The sequence below is a fragment of the Rhinopithecus bieti genome, unplaced genomic scaffold, assembly GCF_001698545.2.
Source record: "Rhinopithecus bieti isolate Rb0 unplaced genomic scaffold, ASM169854v2 scaffold_11488, whole genome shotgun sequence".
Taxonomy (NCBI): domain Eukaryota; kingdom Metazoa; phylum Chordata; class Mammalia; order Primates; family Cercopithecidae; genus Rhinopithecus; species Rhinopithecus bieti.
The window spans coordinates 1,078,426-1,098,782 of NW_016806879.1; the positions used below are offsets into that span (position 1 = coordinate 1,078,426).

At 50.9% G+C, this 20,357-nt stretch overlaps 1 protein-coding gene and 1 pseudogene across 2 annotated transcripts; both read left to right on the forward strand.

Moving 5' to 3' along the window:
• The first annotated feature begins 1,063 nt into the window (after positions 1–1,063).
• On the forward strand, positions 1,064–15,631 carry FADS1 (fatty acid desaturase 1). The gene is made up of 12 exons (XM_017878417.1): positions 1,064–1,587; positions 4,478–4,588; positions 5,151–5,348; positions 6,748–6,849; positions 6,944–7,072; positions 11,481–11,541; positions 13,132–13,208; positions 14,134–14,231; positions 14,440–14,536; positions 14,786–14,865; positions 14,974–15,099; positions 15,438–15,631. Exons 1-12 carry the CDS (start codon positions 1,213–1,215, stop codon positions 15,487–15,489), a joined length of 1,506 nt encoding a protein of 501 aa, XP_017733906.1. The 5' UTR covers positions 1,064–1,212; the 3' UTR covers positions 15,490–15,631.
• A 360-nt stretch (positions 15,632–15,991) lies between these two features.
• On the forward strand, positions 15,992–18,334 carry LOC108533601 (uncharacterized; annotated as a pseudogene). Its single transcript, XR_001886770.1, has one exon. The product of XR_001886770.1 is annotated as an uncharacterized LOC108533601 (transcript).
• The last annotated feature ends 2,023 nt before the right edge of the window (positions 18,335–20,357 follow it).

A 20,357-nucleotide genomic window follows, 5' to 3' on the forward strand; every position in this document is an offset into this window, starting at 1 on the left:
CTCAGAATCTAGCTCAGTGCTTGGGACGGTTATGTTTCCTTTTCCTTTCAAGTGCCCAAATACCAGTGTAATCAGAAAGATGGCAGAGCCTGGGAGTTCAGAGCACAGGGTAGGGTCAAATCTCAGCCCTCCACTTACAAGCTGTGTGACAAAATAACCTCTCCCTGGCTCAGTTTCTTCACTGTAAACGAGGTTAATAGTTCCTACCTCATAGGGTTGCTAGGAGAATTAAATTGAGTTAAGGTTTGCAAAATGCAGTAAGTGCTTTATAGTGTTTGTTGAATAAATAAAATTTTGGACCTAAACTCTGGGTCTCTTTAGAACTGCAACAGCTTCCTAACTGGCATCCCCACTTTTGGGTGCGTTCCCACTCCTCTTTCTAAAACGCAGATATCTAAATGCCAAATCTCTTTGCTTAAAAAGTCTCCCAGGGCTCCCAGGCGCCTCCAGGCTCGAACAGAAATGCCTCAGCTTGAAGACCCAGGTTTTTCAGGTGAAACACCTAAGGGTCAGGAGATGCTACGATCATCACTCAAGGATCCCAGTGTTTTTTTCAAAATATATATATATATTTAAAAAAAAAAAAAGGCAAACAGGGTTATAAAAATTGTGGGGCATTTTAAATGTTTCATTGAACAAATTAAAGCATTAACAGCCCTCCCCCAACCACCACCAAGCCCAAGAAACCCTAAATATGTTGTTCACAAGATAACTGCAACTTTCAAGGGCTCTCAGGCTTCTACTTCGGGCAGCACAATTGGCGGGGCGACGTGGCGAGTAGGCAATAGTTTCCATCCCTGGAAGGTCATCGTCTGGAGACCCCGGCGAAGGCTTCCAAAGCCTACAGATGATGTCCGCAACCGCCCGGGCAGCCTCGTGCAAGAAAGGTCTCGGCCCCGGCCCCGTCGCCGACCACCCTTCCTGCGGCCACCCCGCAGCCCTGGACCCTCCGTCCATCCACTCCTGGAACGCGGCCCCGCCAGACCCGATCCGGCCAGGCCCGGCACCCGGGGCCTGCACGGGAACCGCTATTCCCACCGCGGCGCCCCCTGGGAGCCAACGCCGTGACGCCCGCCTGACGTCAGGAAGTGGAATCCGGCGGCGACGCCTTTAGGGAGCCCGCGAGGGGGCGCGTGTTGGCCGCCCCGCTGTGAGTTGCCCAAGACCCGCCGGGGGGCGGGGTCTCGCTCCCCGCGCCACGAGGCTCGGCCAATGGGAACGCGCGCTGCGAGGTCCGGAGGTCCGCACCGCGGTGCTGAAAACCCCGCGCGCAAGCGGCTGGCTGTGGGCGCGCGCCAGCAAACCCACTCCTGCAGCCCGCGGACCCAGAGCACGCGCTTGACAGGCCCTGCTGAGCCGGCGGCCGACGTCGCCAGGCTAGCCATGGCCCCCGACCCGGTGGCCGCCGAGACCCCGGTTCAGGGACCTACCCCGCGCTACTTCACCTGGGACGAGGTGGCGCAGCGCTCGGGGTGCGAAGAGCGGTGGCTAGTGATCGACCGTAAGGTGTACAACATCAGCGAGTTCACCCGTCGGCATCCAGGGGGCTCCCGGGTCATCAGCCACTACGCCGGGCAGGATGCCACGGTGAGCGCAGCCAGGCGGGGGCACAGGAGAGGGCGGGACCGGAGGCAGAGTGCAGGCGAGACAGAGTTACGCACCCCGAGCCAAACACCGACTAATTCGGAGGAAAGCCCGGACGCCTGAGCATACCTGTTGCCCGGTGATTGGGTGTCCTGCTGATGCGGGATGCAAAGGCGAGAGAGAGGCCCTGAGAAGTGGAGTCTGGGGAGTGGGGATGGAGGCCAGCAACACGCACACACAAACAAAGGGCCCCGCCGCCCAGTCGTGCATCCCGTCTGCAGCCCCGAGCCTCAGGTCTCCGGGCGAGGACAGGACCCCGGGCTGGGTGCGCTAGGAGCAAGGAGAGCAAGGATGCAGGCCGCCTGGGGAGGGAGGGGGTCAGTGGCCAGGGGAGGGAGTCACACCCTGTCTCGATGGCTAGGAGGGGCAGCGCAGCCGCGTCTGGACCTAGGTGCTGGTCTCCACTCGCCAGCAGGAGCGGAAAGGGAGCAGGAAAGGAGCCCATTCTCGAGGATGGGGCTGAAACGGGAAGCTTGGGGAGACCGCTGCCTTGGGGACCTCTGCGTCGTGTGAAGACTGGAGGACGCGAAAGGGACAGTACTGTTCGGGGAGGGCAAGCGTCGGCTGGCGCACAGAAGGGATTGGGAATGGCATACACTTAGCGAGGACCCCCAGAGCTGTCCTCGATTCGCCGGGGAGGCCACTGAGCCGCAGGCCAGCGAGGTCGTCAGCTATTCCGCGGAGCGGGTCGCTGTTTACGCTCTGGGGCGGTAGGCCCTTCGCGGGGTCCCGTCCCTTCTTCCCTTGGTCTCACTGTGGGGTCGGCGCGCATCCCAGCCCCGGGCCTGCTGCTTGTCTTTCTAGACCACAGCCCTAAGAGTTAAGGCCCCGGCGCCTCTGCTGGGTTGGAGTGCTGGGGACTCAGCCCTGGGAACTCGAAAGTCCGGGCGTTCGCTTCACCGCGTTTCCCCCTTGGCGGCCAGAATGGCGTCCCCTCCTCTTACATCCCTTTCTGATCTCGTGCCCTGCAGCGTGACGCCCTCCACTGTCCCTATCCACTACCCTGGCGTCCCAGAGTGCGCCGCGGGTCACCAGGGTTCCCATAACGTCGCAGCAGAGCTTAGACGCTGCGGGGCGAAGACCCGCCCCACCCTCAGGCGACCAGCCTAGAAGGCGAGGCCAGAGCTTGCGCGGGTCAACCAGAGCGACCACTCGGGAGCCCTGACTGCGGCCGAGGGCGCAGGCGTGGGCCGGCGCATGCGCAGACGAAACAGGCACCAACGCTGGGGCTTCCCGCAGTGTGATTTGGGGCGCGGGATGCCGCGGCGGGGACGGCCATTGGTCCGGATGTGTGGTGCCACCGGCCGCCGGCTCCGCCCCAGCCCCCGTTCCCCGCCCCCCCGCCCCACACGCCGCATCGCTTACAGGGTCCGGGGCTGCTTGACCGGTGGACGTGAATCTTACCGCTATGGACCTTACCTTGCACAACCCAAATTAGCTGCCTTGGGGCAGGAGGTGGCCACAGTGCTAAGGGAAATGTGGAGCCCTACCCAGAACAACGGTGGAGGGAAAAGGAAGAAATGCAGGTGCCCCAGTTCGGACATAGGGCAGTCTTTCTCTTTGTGGTTTTTGGAGAACTCCAGCTAAGAGAAGAAAGGGACTTATTAAAAGACCGGCAAGAAGAGATGGAAGTCTCATAGCCCTGAGAGGTGATGAAACCAGCTGAACTTCCTGGGTCTAGTAGGGACCTAGAGAACTTTTCTGTAGCTAGCTAGAGGTTTGTAAAATGCACCAATCAGTGCTCTGTAAAATCGCACCAATCGACGCTCTGTAGCTAGCTAGAGGTTTGTAAAATGGGCCAATCAGTGCTCTGTAAAATGGACCAATCAGCAGGACATGGGCAGGGGCAACTAAGAGAATAAAAGCTGGCCAGCCCAGTCAGCCGCGGCAACCTGCTGGGTCCTCTTCAGCACTGTGGAAGCTTTGTTCTTCACACTAAATTTTGCTGCTGCTCACTCTTTGGGTCTGTGCCACCTTTAAGAACTGTAACACTCACCACGAAGGTCCACGGCTTCATTCTTGGCCAGTGAGACAAACCCACCTGAAGGAACCAACTGCCGACACAGCCCCACCCATCCCTCCTGTTTCTCACCTATACCGAAATTATTGGGCAAAAGCTCTCTGTGGACACACCCAGGAGAAAGGCCAGCCCAGGCAGTGCTTCCCAATCCTTGATGGACCCTTCTAACTAGAGCAGATGCTGGGTGATCTTAAACTATGGACACCTGGGAAGGGTATGAGCACCCTCAAAAGGCAGCTGGGCCAAGGGAGATGGCCTGTGCTTCTGTGTCGGGAGTTGGTTCCTTCAGGTGGGTTCGTGGTCTGGCTGACTTCAAGAATGAAGCCACAGACCTTTGTGGTGTTAACAGCTCTTACAGGTGGCACCCAAAGAGTGAGCAGCAGCAAGATTTACTGTGAAGAGCAAAGAACAAAGATTCCACAGGTGGAAGGGGACCATAGGTTGTGGCTGCTGTGGGGGGGGGGGGGGGGCGGGGGGGGGGGCAGCTTTTATTCCCTTGTTTGTCCCCGCCCATGTCCTACTGATTGGTCCATTTTACAGAGCACTGATTGGTCCATTTTACTAAACCTCTAGCTAGCTACAGAGTGTAGATTGGTGTGTTTTTACAGATCACTGATTGGTGCATTTTATAAAACTCTAGCTACAGAAAAGTTCTCCAAGTCCCCACTCAACCCACGAAGTCTATCTGGCTTCACCTCTCACTTCAACTTGGGTAAAGCCTTCTGGCAGGCAGGAGAATGGCCTTTGGTGTGAACACTGCCAGAGTCCAGGGGGCTGGCTCCCTCACCTTTCATCTTCTCCCCGCACTTGCAGGATCCCTTTGTGGCCTTCCACATCAACAAGGGCCTTGTGAAGAAGTATATGAACTCTCTCCTGATTGGAGAACTGTCTCCGGAGCAGCCCAGCTTTGAGCCCACCAAGAATGTGAGACCCGGTGTTTGCTATGTGGCAACTCTTGGTTGTTGAGGGGGACAGAGAGGAGATAGAAGGACAGTCTAGATGGGATCACAGTCATAGTAGTCAGTCAGTAGTAGCTCTGGGGAGTCTTGAGTTCCCTGCTTCTTTTGCATAGTCCTGAGGTCACAGGCCCAAGAAAGCGTAACTTTGCAACCTATGGCTCTCCCAAGGCTGCCACTACCATGGCTTCCATCATTGTTATCATCATCAATATGAGCACTTACTATGCGCCAAGCATAAACTCATAACTCTCACACATTTACAGATGAGATAACAGGCTCAGGGAGGTTAAGCAACACAGCCAAGGATCACACAGTTAGTAAATGGCAGAGCAAGGACTTAAGTCCTCTGAACTCTTAGGCACTATCCCATAGCACCTCCTCCTGTCATCCTTATTGTCATGGTATCTTTGCCTAGGACTGTGGACTTCCTACAGCTACCTCAGTGGGAGGTCCTTGAGCCTGAGAGGGCCCTTGTCTCCAGTAGTGTTGGGGTGCAGATGAGAATAACAGCTCCTCCTCTTCTGCAGAAAGAGCTGACTGATGAGTTCCGGGAGCTGCGGGCCACAGTGGAGCGGATGGGGCTCATGAAGGCCAACCATGTGTTCTTCCTACTGTACCTGCTGCACATCTTGCTGCTGGATGGTGCAGCCTGGCTCACCCTTTGGATCTTTGGGACGTCCTTTTTGCCCTTCCTCCTCTGTGCGGTGCTGCTCAGTGCAGTTCAGGTGAGAGCCTTTGGCTTGTCAAGTACACATCAATGCTCAGTATCCCTGGGGAAAGCTCCTTCGGTATTTGAGAAAGGCCAAGAATTCCTGCCCTCCAAGTAGGGCAGATCTGAAGGTATGCGGGAGAGTGCAGGAACATGCATTCCACTGTCTTGGCCTGTCTGCTCTTTAGCTACATGGGCATCTTCATTTCTCTCACTGCCTTTTTAGCTGCTTCTCCGAGGGTTCCCTTCTTTCTACATGGTTTGTCCTCTGCCACAGCCCACCTGTGCCAAGAACCAAATTTCTGGTTTTTTAGCAAAGCCTGGCTCCCTCCCCACCACTGACATTGCCCAACATGTTAATAATGATTGAGCGCTAATTCTTGACCGTCAGGACCCATTTGGCAAACCTTCTGCTCATGTTTGAGTCCTTTCTGTATTCTGGATGTAGTCCATCATAAGTCATGGGCTTCAGGCCGGGCGTGGTGGTTTATGCCTGTAATCCCAGCACTTTCGGAGGCCAAGGTGGTTGGATCACTTGAGACCAGTTCAAGACCAGCCTGGCCAACGTGGTGAAACTCCACCTCTACTAAACACACAAAAAGGCACGGTGGCTCACGCCTGTAATACCAGTACCTTGGGAGGCCAAGGCGGGCAGATCATTTGCGGTGAGGAGTTCGAGACCATCTGGCCAACATGGTGAAACCCCATCTCTATTAAAATACAACAAGTGGCTGGGAGTGGTGGCAGGTGCCTGTAATCCCAGCTACACGGGAGGCCGAGGCAGGAGAATTGCTTGAACCTGGGAAGCAGAGGTTGCAGTGAGCCGAGATGGCACCATTGTACTCCAGCCTGGGCAACAGAGCGAGACTCGCTCTCAAAACAGGCCAGGTGTGGTGGCTCACGCCTGTTATCCCAGCAGTTTAGGAGGCCGAGGTGGGCAGATTACCTGAGGTTGGGAGTTCGAGACCAGCCTGGGGAACATGGTGAAACCCCCCCCAACTCTACTAAAAATACAAAAAAATTAGCCAGGCATGGTGGCGGGCACCTGTAATCCCAGCTACTTGGGAGGCTGAGGCAGGAGAATTACTTGAACCCAAGAGGTGGAGGTTGCGGTGATCTGAAACCACACCATTGCACTCCGGCCTGGGCAACAAGAATAAAACTGTCTCAAAAAAAAAAAGTCATGAGCTTTGGAGCTGGTGAAACTGAAGAACAGAGAAGGGATGGTGATTTGCCCCAACTCACGTGTGAGTCAGTGGCAGAGGCAGAACTAGGACCCGTGTTTCCTGACTCCTGAGGTGCATCATAGGCCTTAGCAGATGAAGGAAGTGGGAGAGGCTGAAGGAGGCACAGAGGTCAGTGAAGGGGACAATGGGGCTGGTGGGCTGCTCTCAGCATTGACTCTTCTCACCTAGGTCCAGGCTGGCTGGCTACAGCATGACTTTGGGCACCTGTCGGTCTTCAGCACCTCAAAGTGGAACCATCTGCTACATCATTTTGTGATTGGCCACCTGAAGGTCAGTGGGATGGGGAGGGGCTCTCTGAAACTCCAGGCAATGAAGGGCTGCCTTGGGGGAAGGTTTTCATACTCGTGTCCCTGCTTTTCTGTAGGGGGCCCCTGCCAGTTGGTGGAACCACTTGCACTTCCAGCACCATGCCAAGCCCAACTGCTTCCGCAAAGACCCAGACATCAACATGCATCCCTTCTTCTTTGCCTTGGGGAAGATCCTGTCTGTGGAGGTGAGTGGAGGTATCAGTGGAAAGGTCTTGGGGAATAGGAGGCAGCCAACATAGGGGGGTTGGGGAAGGTGCCCACAATGTTGTCAATGTGGGCAAGACACTAGAGCTGGGCTAGCTGGGGCTTTTGCCATTTTGGAAGTTCTAGAAGGCAACAGGCAATAAATGGGGGCTGCCCAGGAGGGAATCACCATCCTCCCTAGACCGTTCAGTCAGCAAACCGTTTCTGCATAAAAGGCACCTCATTTTGCAAAGGATCCAGAGGATGACCAGAAGCATCCAAAGGATGAGATGGCCTATCCTTGAAGGTGCTGATGGCACCTCCTGGAGGTGATTTTTTGACACTCTTGTCCCAGGCAAGCATTCCCCTTGCACTTTGTATTTCTCTCCCACACTTAGGTAGCCTTCTTGTCACAGTCTTCTCTGTCCAGGGTTGGACTGTCTTACTCTTCTTTGATGTCCAGTTATCTGGAACATTCATTCACTGAGTACTTCTTCCCACCCTGCTGATCCCCAGCCTGACTTGCTGGGTGGTCAGCGTTGGGTTTGAGTTGTCATCTGAGATTGTAAGCAGAAATAATGTAGCTGCTGAATGCCTGGGGGTGGAGATCTGGTGAACTTTTAGTGAGCATTAGGCAATGGAAGGTTCTGAAAGGCCAGCAGCGATCTTGGGAAAGTTAATTTAAAGCCCTTTGTCCCAAGCCTCTAGGCTGCAGAGTTCTTCCAGGTCCCCTCCTCCATTTTATGACGTTTCAGCTCGCCAGGAATTAATTTGTCGTTAAAACACATTTCAGTTCTAGGCATGAGTCCAAGGTAGCCTGGCTCTCCTCTCGCCCCAGCCGTGAGAACTTTGAAAGTGCTTTGGCAGCACTGGCTGGCCTGGCATGAGGAGCTCATAGCTTGAGGCTCATGCCCCACCTGTCCATAATGCTCTTATTTTCCCATCTCATGAGCATGGACTTGGGCTTGTTACATGTCCGATACCATTACGGTCAGTACTGTGTGGAAGATGAAGCAGCCCTGCCCGCCGTCTGACTCCCGTGGCTGCTTCAAGGGCAGTGTGGTTATTTGCTGGGCAGTAGCATGGGACTTGTGCATTTCTACTATCACTACAGAGGGTTTAAAAAAAGACAAGGGCAGGTTAAGTGGAAGGGAACCATCTCACACCACCACCTTTACTGCTTCCTGGTACTTGGGTTTTCAGGAAATTCCTATCAGCAGACATCAAAAATAGAGAATGGGCCGGGCGCGGTGGCTCAAGCCTGTAATCCCAGCACTTTGGGAGGCCGAGACGGGCGGATCACGAGGTCAGGAGATCGAGACCATCCTGGCTAACATGGTGAAACCCCGTCTCTACTAAAATACAAAAAAAAAAAAAAACTAGCCGGGCGTGCTGGCGGGCGCCTGTAGTCCCAGCTACTCGGGAGGCTGAGGCAGGAGAATGGCGGGAACCCGGGAGGCGGAGCTTGCAGTGAGCTGAGATCTGGCCACTGCACTCCAGCCCGGGCAACAGAGCGAGACTCCGTCTCAAAAAAAAAAAAAAAAAAAATAGAGAATGAAGGGACGCAATTGGCACGTGCCAGTGGTCCCAGCTACTTGGGAGGCTGAGGTAGGAGCATCGCTTGAGCCCAGGAGGTGAAGGCTGCAGTGAGTATGATCACGCCACTGCACACCAGCCTGGATAACAGCGTGACCCTGTGTGTAAAAATAATAATAATTTTTTAAAAAGATTAAAACCAAAAAATATTGTAAACAGAGCTCAAGGTGACTTACAGATTTAAAAAAGTAAAATATGACAGAAACTGAGAGGTAGTCATGATCAGATATGGCCTCCTTCAGGTGCTGACATCTGAACTGAGACCTGAATGATGAAAAGGGCCAGCACTGCAAAAATTCAGGGAAGGAACATTTGGAACAGAGAGAACAGTCAAGTACAAAGGCTCCTGGATGTTCAGGGACAGTAAGCAATGAGAGAATGAGAAGATCAGAAAACTAGGGAGGGGCCAGATCATATAGGGCCTTAGAAAGCCATGGTAATGGTGTGCTAAGAAGTTTGGATTTTATTCCAATAGCAATGGGAAGTCACTGGAGGGTTTCTGGTGGGTACAGCAATCTGCTTTGCACTTTAAAAGGCTTGCTCTGGCTGGAGGTGGAGAGGATGAATTATAGAGGGCAGGTATATTCACAGATGTAACCTCAGAGAGGAGGATGGAGCAAGTCCAGACCAGACCAGGGAGGAGCAGGTGAAGCCAATGGATTTGGGATATGTTTTGGAGGCAGTGTAAACAAGGCTTGCTGAGGACCTGGATGTGGTGGTGAAAATCACCCCATCTTGAACAACTGAGGGAAAACTGAAAGAGAGGCACCCTTGTTTGGTGGGATGAGTGGGGCAGAGCCCCACCCCACCAGGGTGGCCTCCTATTGTGGAACTGTTATGGAAAGGAGCCCCATCCATTGCTTCCTCCTTGAATGGCAAATGCCTTTATGACCCCTATAACTTGCCCCATTATGTTTAGATCCTTGGTGGTCAGAAGGGTTCTATTTCGGTCAGTGTCCCCTGCCCTTCCTTGTCCTCCAGGAATTTTGAGAGGCACTGATGTGGATGTCATGGGGTCAGCACAGGCATCAACATCCCCAGAGGGATGGAACCAAGCAGCCTGTTGCCCAGGCATTCACTAACAGGCAGCCCATCCTTAGCCTCATAGCTGGCAGAGGTGAAGAAAGGCTATTTTGGGTCCCAAACCTTTTTTTTTTTTTTTTTTTTTTTTTTTTTTTTTGAGACAGAGTCTCGCTCTGTCACCCAGGTTGGAGTGCAATGGTGCGGTCTCAGCTCACTACAACCTCCACCTCCCGAGTTCAAGAGCGTCTCCTGCCTCAGCCTCCTGACTAGCTGGGACTCCAGGTGCATGCCACCAAGCCTGGCTAATTTCTGTGTTTTTAGTAGAGATGTGGTTTTGCCATGTTGCCCGGGCTGGTCTCGAACTCCTGGGCTCATGCAGTCCCACCCACCTCAGCCTCCCAAAGTGCTGGGATTACAGGCGTGAGCCACTGCACCCAGTCTCTGTTTACAAATTTATCACTAGCTTCATCCCCTAAGGTTATAAGCTCCAAGAGGGTGGGAAGTCTGTATTGTTCACCTCTGTATCCTGAGCATGTAGAACATAGCCTGGCACACAGTAGGTGCTCAAGTACTTGAATCTGTTAATGTAGAAAGCATGCTTCGTTTAGCTGAAGTGCCTTGCACAGAATAAGCTCTCAATAAATGAACTGTGGACACATGGAAGGGTGAGCTAGTGCTCTGCTCAGGGGTTGAGTGCTCCTCTTGTGCCCTTGTGGTTAGTCTGGTTACCTGAACTAACTGGAGTGCGATACAGACAGTCATGGAGTGAGACAGCAGAACTTTGCTGTCTTGTTTGTGAGCCCACACCAGGGGTTCTAGGCTGGCTGGTTGACATGGTGGCCCCAGCCTATCTCTTCAGCAGCTCAGCTTATAAAAATATAAAAAATAACCACCACCTACTAGGGAAAACTGCTGGAACCTTCAGATTGCCAAATTGTTCTTGGTGTCTTTTCCAGAAATATTTGCCAAACTAGCCTTCAGGGGATTGATAAAATCCCCTGAAGTCAAGAGACCATGTTGAAGTCAAGAGACCAAAAGATTTTGATGGGGAGGATTAAGGGCTGGATATAGAGGGAATACTTAACCTGTATAGGGGCAGATATGGTTGTCCATGGACATTCTGATGTCAAAAAGTACAATGGCGGCTGGGCACAGTGGCTCACGCCTGTAATCCCAGCACTTTGGGAGGCTGAGGTGGGTGGATCACCTGAGGTCAAGAGTTCGAGACCAGCCTGAACAACATGGAGAAACCCCATCTCTACTAAAAATACAAAATTAGCTGGGTGTGGTGGCACATGCCTGTAATCCTAGCTACTCGGGAGGCTGAGGCAGGAGAATCACTTGAACCCAGGGAGGCGGAAGTTGTGGTGAGCCAAGATCATGCCATTGCTCTCCAGCCTGGGCAACAAGAGTGAGACTCCGTCTAAAAAATAAATAAATAAATAAGCACAATGGGAGAAAGGGGAGAGGGCAGTGGGGCCTGGAAACCTTATGACAAAGAGAATGAACACAAGAGGGCCTGTGGTCCTGTAGACTCTGTGCTGGGCACATCCCTCATGTGAGCATGGGCCATCCAGCTGCAGGCCATGGTGTGACACGCTCTGCAGATTACAGCCTAGGGCTTCATGTTCCATGTGCTGGAGGTAAGGCTGGGCCTCTTGGAGCTTTCCAATAGCACCAACAAGCTGTCAGCCCTGGAGGAGGCCTAAACTTCCAAGCAGGGAAAGGTCAAGGTCACAGAGGGAGGAATCACTGGTCTCTGAATGCTCATGTGTTTGCTTTTCTTCACAGCTTGGGAAACAGAAGAAAAAATATATGCCGTACAACCACCAGCACAAATACTTCTTCCTGAGTGAGTGTCCCCATCCAACACAGGGGAGCTGCCTCAGGAGGGAATGCTGAGGGAATGAGGAGGATGTGGCTCTCCAAGGGATTATGGTATTTTAAGGAAAGGGGCTACAGGAAGTACCCCACCCTCACCCCAGTTACTCCCTGCATGACAGCAGTTTGCCATTTCAACTGAGGGAAGTGAAGTTAGGCTGATGATTGGCTGAAGGTTATTTGGTTGGGGCAAACTAGTTCCTCCCATCCAACCCGTTTCCACTAGGAAGCTGGGTGTTTGGAGTATAGAGAGGCCTCTTGCTTTACCCTCAACCTTATCTTAAACTTTTGTCAAGATGGGCCAAGGTAACCTGGTAGAGCCCAGTCCAACCCCAGAGGAACAAAGGGACAGATAGTTCCGGAAGGATGGGTCCTGAGGAGACAGGAATTGCTGTTAGAACTGAGAAGATCTTTCTGATGACTCCATATATTCCCAGCTTTAAAAGTCTGTCCCAGCTACTAGGGAAACTGAGGTGGGAGCATCCTTTGAGCCCAGGAGTTTGAGGCTGCAGTAAGCTCTGATTGTGCCACTGCACTCCAGCCTGGGCAATGGAATGAGATCCTGTTTCTTAAAACAACAACAACTCTGCTCCGTAAGGCCTAAAATGAGCTTCAAACGCCTTTAAATTTTCAAATTTTTTAAAGAAGGAAGGGAAGGAGTCCACTGATTTATTTTAGTTTGAAGGAATTCATCCTAACTGCCTATCACCAACTATCACTAATAGAGAAAGGTGGATGGGGCAGAAGGGTAGACCAGAGACCTCTGGAAGAAATGATTTTAGAATCCATGGCACATCAAGATGGAGGAGCCGTGGGTGGTCATTGTCATGCTAGGAGTTATAGGTAGCATCAGGTGCCACAGAGAAGGGCTACAGAAAAGGAAATGAGGCAGCATGTAGAATGCAACACTTCTTCAACTCCCAGTTTTCTTTCAAGAGAGACCCCTCTGTTCCTTCCCACGATTGACCTCCAGGGCTTCAGATTGGGGTGGCACAAGCCCATCTCCCTAGTCTAAGGAAGTGAGCTTCACAGCCTGTGAAAGATCCACAGCGTCCCTCCCAACACACACACACTTTCCTGCTCCTGCCCCTTCACCTGCGTGGTGGAGCTGCCAGGAACAAAGGGCAGATGACTGTAGGGACAGGGCTGTGGCCAAGGTAAGTAAGAGAGTATTGGCACCCTTTTAAAGGTGTGGGATCCATGGAGTGTGTATGTAGAAAAGTGAAGAAAAATGAAAAATAATAAAGGTGTGGGAGCAGAGCAAGTCCGATGCGTGGGGCCTCAGTTCCCAGGCTGCCTGTCACTGAAGAGTGCCACTCACACCCCTCACCTTCCCTGGCATCCTCTTGGGAGTTTTTGCCCTCCCCATACTTGGATTTATGCCCACCTTCGGTGCCTGCTGTTTCCAGTAGATTGCAGAGCACTCAAGCAGCTGGAGGGGAGACAGAAGGGATGATTGGAAGAGGCAGTCCCCTGCTAGAGGCCATCTCTCCAGCATCAACTGGCCCTTTCATGACCGTCTTGTGCTCATGCCTCCTCTTTCTCTTGGTTTCCTCCCCAGTTGGGCCCCCAGCCTTGATGCCTCTCTACTTCCAGTGGTATGTTTTCTATTTTGTTATCCAGCGAAAGAAGTGGGTGGTGAGTATCCATGACCCAAGAAGCCCACGTCCTTGTCTCCAGCACCCAGAGTAGGGGATAGGGATTCCCCAGGGGAAACTGAGGCTGACTCCAGGCCTAATTTAGAGCAAACTAATAGAACCAGACACAGATCCTCACCTTCTCTAAGTGGGACAAAATGATTTGAGCTTAGCAGGCAGCCTGATTCCCAATGTGCAATTTCATGCAGCCAGTGTCTCCAGAGGTTCTTGTACTGGGCATAATGCCAGGGGGCTGAGTTGGGAATGGGCAAGATGAATGATAATACCTACTTTCAAGGAAACTTCTGATGAAGCAGAATGTGGTTGTTAAATCAGAAAAGAGGTATAGGCAATAGGTTTTGGGGACTCCAAAAGGGGCCTGACTGCACCTGACTTTGTAAAGTCACTTTTCTAGCTGGCCTTGAGGCTGGGCGGGGTTTCTGACAGGCAGAGGTGGGGCAGTGGGGATGAACTCCAAGCAGAAAAGCTGGAAATGGGGGGTAAGTTTGACCACCAGACATACTGTGGAGGACTAGTGTCAGGGGAAGAGTATGGTGCTTGGTTCAGTGTACAGAAAAGCAATGAGAGATTTGATCAGGGCACTGGCACGGACTGAGCCATGGTCCTGGAAGATTCATTTGGCGGCACGCTGAAGGATTTAGATTGGCTGGGAAGAGCTAGAGGCAAGGAGATCTTGTAGGCCTTGGTACTTTTGAAGGGGACAGGCAAGAAGAGCTGGGGGGTGCCAATGGGAATGGAAGAAAGGAGCAGTGGCACTAGATATTGCAGGATTGGACCCCTGAGAAGCTGAAGATGACTGAGTCTGGATACCCAGGAGAATGGCTGCACCATACAAAGAAAGAGCTGGTGACAGGAAGAGGAAGAGCTGTTCGTGACTATTAGGCTCACTGCTTTCCTCACTATAGGACTTGGCCTGGATGATCACCTTCTACATCCGCTTCTTCCTCACTTATGTGCCACTATTGGGACTGAAAGCCTTCCTGGGCCTTTTCTTCATAGTCAGGTAGTATTTGGTGGGGGCGGGTAGGGACTGGTGAAGGAAATGTTGGGGAGTGACCAGTCTGGTCTAGGGGCCGTGCTGGGGCTTTGGGTAACAGTGGGTGTTTCAGGAGTTGGCTTGGGAAAGTAGATAGGCTGGAGCAGTTATCTGAGGGGGAAATCAGAATTCTGGGCTCTGTGTATACTGTTTTTGTCTGTATAACATCCAATAGGTTCCTGGAAAGCAACTGGTTTGTGTGGGTTTCACAGATGAACCATATCCCCATGCACATTGATCATGACCGGAACATGGACTGGGTTTCCACCCAGGTAAGGGACAGTCACTCAGAAGACTGGAGCATAAGGTAACTATTGAAAAGGGTGGGTAGGTGAAAACAGAAAAAACAAAAAGTCCCCAAACAGCATTTTCTCATTAGCCTGAGGCTCTTGTCTGCTACCATGTGAAGGGAGTGACCAAGACAGTCTCACGTCCCTGCCTCAGCCAGCTTTACCTGGAGAATGCTGGGCTGGCCTTTTCATCTGATACTCAACATGCTCTCCCCTGACCTTTTCCTCCAGCTCCAGGCCACATGCAATGTCCACAAGTCTGCCTTCAATGACTGGTTCAGTGGACACCTCAACTTCCAGATTGAGCACCAGTGAGTAGGGAGCCTGGGGAAGCAGGGTCCTGGGGAGGGTATAAGTGTAGGGTACAGGTGGGAGCCGAGAAGCAGGAACTGACTCTCTGCTGTTCGTTCTCCCTGAAGCCTTTTTCCCACAATGCCTCGACACAATTACCACAAAGTGGCTCCCCTGGTGCAGTCCTTGTGTGCCAAGCATGGCATAGAGTACCAGTCCAAGCCCCTGCTATCAGCCTTCGCCGACATCGTCCGGTGAGTATCTGAGCCCAAGAAGATGGCTGGTAGGGAGGGAAGAGGGCAGGGCAATGGAAATGATGACAGGTAGGGTGGGGAGTGAACAGAAGGTGTTCCCAGTCGTGTGGGATGGAGTTCACCATGGCAAAGGCAGGATTCTTTATTGGTCCTGTGGCCAGGTCAGGCCTTTGCCCTCACTGGGCTTCCCCTCAGTACCATGGCCCAAGCTAGCTTTCTCTAAAGTAGAGGGGAGGAAAGCCTCCAGCTGGAAGAAGGCCTTAACCTCACTGCTGCATCTCTGGTGGGTTCAGCTCCGCTTGTCTCCCTCACTGTCTGCCCCCATTTTGTTCCTGCAGCTCACTAAAGGAGTCAGGGCAGCTCTGGCTAGATGCCTATCTTCACCAATAACAACAGCCACCCTGTCCAGTCTGGAAGAAGAGGAGGAAGACTCTGGAGCCAAAGCAGAGGGGAGCTTGAGGGACAATGCCACTATAGTTTAATACTCAGAGGGGGGTGGGTTTGGGGACATAAAGGCTCTGACTCAAACTCCTCCCTTTTATCTTCTAGCCACAGTTCTAAGACCCAAAGTTTGGTGGACACAGAAGTCCCCAGAAGGAGGGAAGGAGCTGTTGGGGCAGGGGTGTAAATTATTTCCTTTTTCTAGTTTGGCACACGCAGGTGGTTGGTGAGCAGAGAGAACCAGGAGGGTAACAGAAGAGGAGGGACCTACTGAACCCAGAGTCAGGAAGAGATTTAACACTAATGTTAAATGCTGGGCGTGGCGGCTCACACCTGTAATCCCAGCACTTTGGGAGGCCGAGGCAGGCAGATCACGAGGTCAGGAGTTCGAGACCAGCCTGACCAACATAGTGAAACCCTATCCCTACTAAAAAGAGAAAAATTAGCCGGGTGTGGTGGTGCACGCCTGTAATCCCAGCTACCCAGGAGGCTGAGGCAGGATAATCTCTTGAACCGAGGTGGAGGTTGCAGTGAGCTGAGATCACGCCATTGTACCCCAGCCTGGGCGACAGAGCAAGACTCCATCTCAAAAAAAAAACCACAAAAATCCACTCATATAAAGGGTGAGCTCAGCTCACTGGTCCACTTCTCAGTGCCTTCTCCATCCTCATTTGCAAACCTCAGAGGGATAAAGCAGTTGAACCTGATGAGCAAGAATTATAACAGCAAGGAATCATTAATGTTTAGAATTCTGAGGTCCAGCACAACTCAGTCTCTAGGAGCTCAGCTCCCTGCCCAGGGATAGGTATGACCTATGTCTGCCTTAGGCTGCTGGGAGAAGCCATTCTCCAGTTTCAGAAGCAGGCAGGGCAAAGGTCAAGACTGTGGTAACTGGAGTCTTTTGGCTCTGAAGGATCCTGGAACCACTGATTTTGGTTTATTCCCTCCAGGGTCTAAAGAGAACAAGAGGTGCTAGCTCTTACCAAAACAGATGGTAGAGAGTTGCTGGCTATTTAAAAGCCCTTTCATCTTTTAATTCACTTATTTTCACTTCTTAACCACCCCACAGGAACAGAACATTCCTAGGACTGGGAGTCTTACTTTTAGCTCCATAAGCAAGTGAGCAGATGGGACAGGTTAGTCTTTTCTCCCTAGAAACAAAGGGGATGTCTGGTGGTTTCCCTTTGCTTCCCAACCTAAAATTTCAAGTTTAATAAAATAGCAGTTAGCATAAGTGACCAAATTGGGAGATAATTATCAGTCATGAGAAAAGATACACATTTCAGTCATAAAGAATGTAAGGGCTATAAGCACAAACTTTCTATAACCTAAATGATGTTATAGCATTAGTATTTTTTAGCAGGAGCAGAAAGATTAAATATGATCACTTCATACTTCTAAATCAGAAATAGGAAGATTAAAACCACAGAACAGTTTGTGACTGCCGTTGCTATAGCTAGGTATCTTACTCTGTCCACTCTTGTTCAAGTGTCTAACTCTTCTGGAGACCAAGTAGGCTTTAGAAGAGATTATCCTAAATTCCTATCAGTGTAATATTAAACTATAACTTTTTAATCATCTGGTTTTTAAAAGATAAACACAGTTTAGCCCATCTCTCCAGAGAGCAAACATAGGAATATGCCTCAGGAGCCTTTACTCCTAGGGTTTATCATCAGCCCTCATACCCGTTTCCCCCTCCAACCCACAGTCTTTGCTTCCAGGTGGGGGGATTACTTCTTTGCCTCTTCAACAGCATCTACTCTAGGCATACTGATCACTTTGGACACTGGGAGAAGAGAACCTCAAACTAGGAAGACAGAGCCTACATTTAGTTTTGGGAGGGGATGGCAGACAGCAAGGAGATGAGCGTCCTAAGGCATGCTGGGATAGGGTCAGAGGCACCACCCATGGAGAGGTTTGGCAACACAAAGACATGGAAGGTTAGAGGTTTGTCAACACAAAGACACGGGAAGAATGGGCTGCAGAAGATTTAGATGTTTTCCATTTGGGCACATTTAACTTAGCTGGATAACTTGGTTTAAAACAGCCTGGGTAGGAAAATTAGAAGCAAGCTGGGTGCAGTAGCTCATGCCTGTAATCCCAACACTTTTGGGAGGTCCAGGCAGGAGGATCGCTTGGGCCCAGGTCAAGCCTGCAGTGAGCTGAGATCTCCACTGCACCACAGACTAGGGTGATAGAACAAGACCCTGTCTCAAAAAAAAAGGAAAGAAAAAGAATAAAAAATAGAAGCAGAATTGAGGCGCTGTACCTCATTGGCTTCCTGACTCCAAAATAGGTGCTGATCCTTCCTATTTGCCCCCTAAGGTTTGTTTGTGGTGTCACCAGCCTGTTTAGCCAAATGGCTTTGGGCCTAGGCTGCCCAATCTGAGCCAACACCAGTGAGGCTCTATTGAGCCAAGACCAGGTCCTCAAAGCACCTGAACCACTGTGGCCTTAGCCTACAGCACAGTGGTCTCTCACATGGCCACAAAGGGACACAGTGACAAAAGGCTCAGAATGTTAGTGGTAAAATGAGTGATCTCAAATCTACTGACAGATGTAAAATAGGCTTAGAGAGGAAAAGCTGCCTCTGGTCAAATAGATCATGGCAGAACGAATTCCAACTCACTTTTTTACAACTCCAACTTCTATGTTTATCTTTGTTCATTTTTTTTACAACCTGGCCAGAGGCATTTTTTTAATCAGGCCCAATATCAGTATCCTTTTTGTGTGTGCCAATTTTATTATCACATGCCTGTGAAGTTGAAAAATAAAGTTAATTTTGACCAAAAGACTTCATTTGTAACCCATGATGTTCCTCTGTGTGCGCAGGATTCCTGAGTGCCTCTGCTACGAGTTACTGTTCACCTCTCTGTGCTCTTTAATCACTAGACTCCCCTTTGTATAAGCTCCTTGGGCAAAGGAAGGCACATCAGGACCCTCCAGAAAACACCAAGGCAAGGGTGGAGTATGGCAAGGAAGAGGAAGGCAAAGTCCTTCTGATGACTCCCGTGTTCAAATGTGAGATTGTCAGTAATCTCACCAAGTTTCACATGTATCACTTCCTCCTATTCATGAGGCAATGCCCTTGCCCTTTTGTCCTTCAGCTTTCCATTCTGAATTATTTTCTCTTTATTTTTACTTACTTGTTTTGAGACAAGGTCTGGCTCTATGACCCAGGCTGGAGTGCAGTGGTGCTGCCATCTCAGTTCACTGCAATCTCTGCCTCCCAGTCTCAAGTCATCTTCTTACCTCAGGCTAATTGTTTTTTTGTTTTGTTTTGTTTTGTTTTTGAGACCAGAGTTTCACTCTTGTTGCCCAGGCTGGAGTGCAGTGGCGTGATCTCAGCTGACTGCAACCTCCGCCTCCTGGGTCCAAGCAATTCTGCTTCAGCCTCCCGGGTAGTTGGAATTACAAGCATGCGCCACCACGCCCAGCTAATTTTTTATTTTTGGTAGAGACAGGGTTTCACCATGGTGGCCAGGCTGGTCTTGAACTCCTGACCTCAGGTGATCCACCTGCCTCGGCCTCCCAAAGTGCTGGGATTACAGGCATGAGCCACTGCGCCTGGCCTCTCTTTACTTTTAAACTCATTTCTAGTTTCCAAATAGTCTCCCTAAGACCTATCTGCCTAAATTCTTTCTCTGCAAGTGTGATCCCTCAGAGCTGGACTGCAGAGCAATGCCTCTTAACCATCCAACTAAGACAGCTCTCCTGAGCAAAAACATTTGTAGGCATCATTAATCTTCCCTGCAGTGTGCACACAGAAAGTTAGATTAAGAAAATTCTATAGGAGACAGACTTACCTTCAAAAGACAAAAGAAAACCACTACAATCTTGACCACCACAGGGTATAAGCCCTTAATTATCAAGAGTTACTGCACTGAGGCAATAACTCCTAAGAAATCTTAACATTTTGCCAGGCAAGGTGGCTCATCCTGTAATCCCAGCACTGGGAGAGGATGGCACACGCAATCCTAGCCTTTAGGAGGCCGAGGCAGGAGGATTGCTTGAGCCCAGGAGTTCAAGACCAGCCTGGGCAACAGTGAGATCCCATCTCTACAAAAAATTGAAAAATTATCCAGGCATTGTGGCCTGAGACTATAATCACAGCTGCTTGGGAGGCTGAGGTGGGAGAATCGCTTGAGCCCAGGAGGTTAAGGCCAAGAACACACTACTGAACTCCAGCCTGGGTGACAGAGTGAGAGACTCTGTCTCAAAAAAAAAAAAAAAAAAAAGGGCCAGGCATGGTGGCTCACGCCTGTAATCCCAGCATTTTGGAAGGCCAAGGCGAGTGGATCATGAGGTCAGGAGCTCGAGACCGTCCTGGCTAACACAGTGAAACCCTGTCTCTACTAATACAAAAAAATTAGCCAGGTGTGGTGGCAGGCGCCTGTAGTCCCAGCCACTTGGTAGGCTGAAGCAGGAGAATCGCTTTAACCCAGGAGGCGGAGCTTGCAGTGAGCGGAGATCGCCCCACTGCACTCCAGCCTGGGCGACAGAGTGAGACTCCATCTCAAAAAAAAAAAAAAAAAAAGAAATCTTACCATCTTTACATCTTTAGTTCCTATCACTACTACTGCAGATTTAGAAGCAGTCTACCTGAATCAGAAAATAGAGCTCAAATAAGTTGTGTGGCTTGGTATAATCTGGGAAAATCAGTTTCAAAAGTTACCTGCCCTTGGGATAGAACTTTTTGTCAACACCAGAGTTTTCAAAAAGTACCCCAGTTATGAGGCCATTGCTGGGTAAACTTTATCCCATTCCAGCTTCAACCAGAGGCACTTGTATATACTGAAATTTCACATAAGATTACA

Coding starts and splice junctions, on each gene's coding strand:
- FADS1 (XM_017878417.1), top strand. CDS start 1,213: ATGGGAACGCGCGCTGCGAGGTCCGGAGGTCCGCACCGCGGTGCTGAA. Junction 14,537..14,785: donor TGGACTGGGTTTCCACCCAG/GTAAGGGACAGT, acceptor CTTTTCCTCCAG/CTCCAGGCCACATGCAATGT. Junction 14,866..14,973: donor AACTTCCAGATTGAGCACCA/GTGAGTAGGGAG, acceptor TTCTCCCTGAAG/CCTTTTTCCCACAATGCCTC.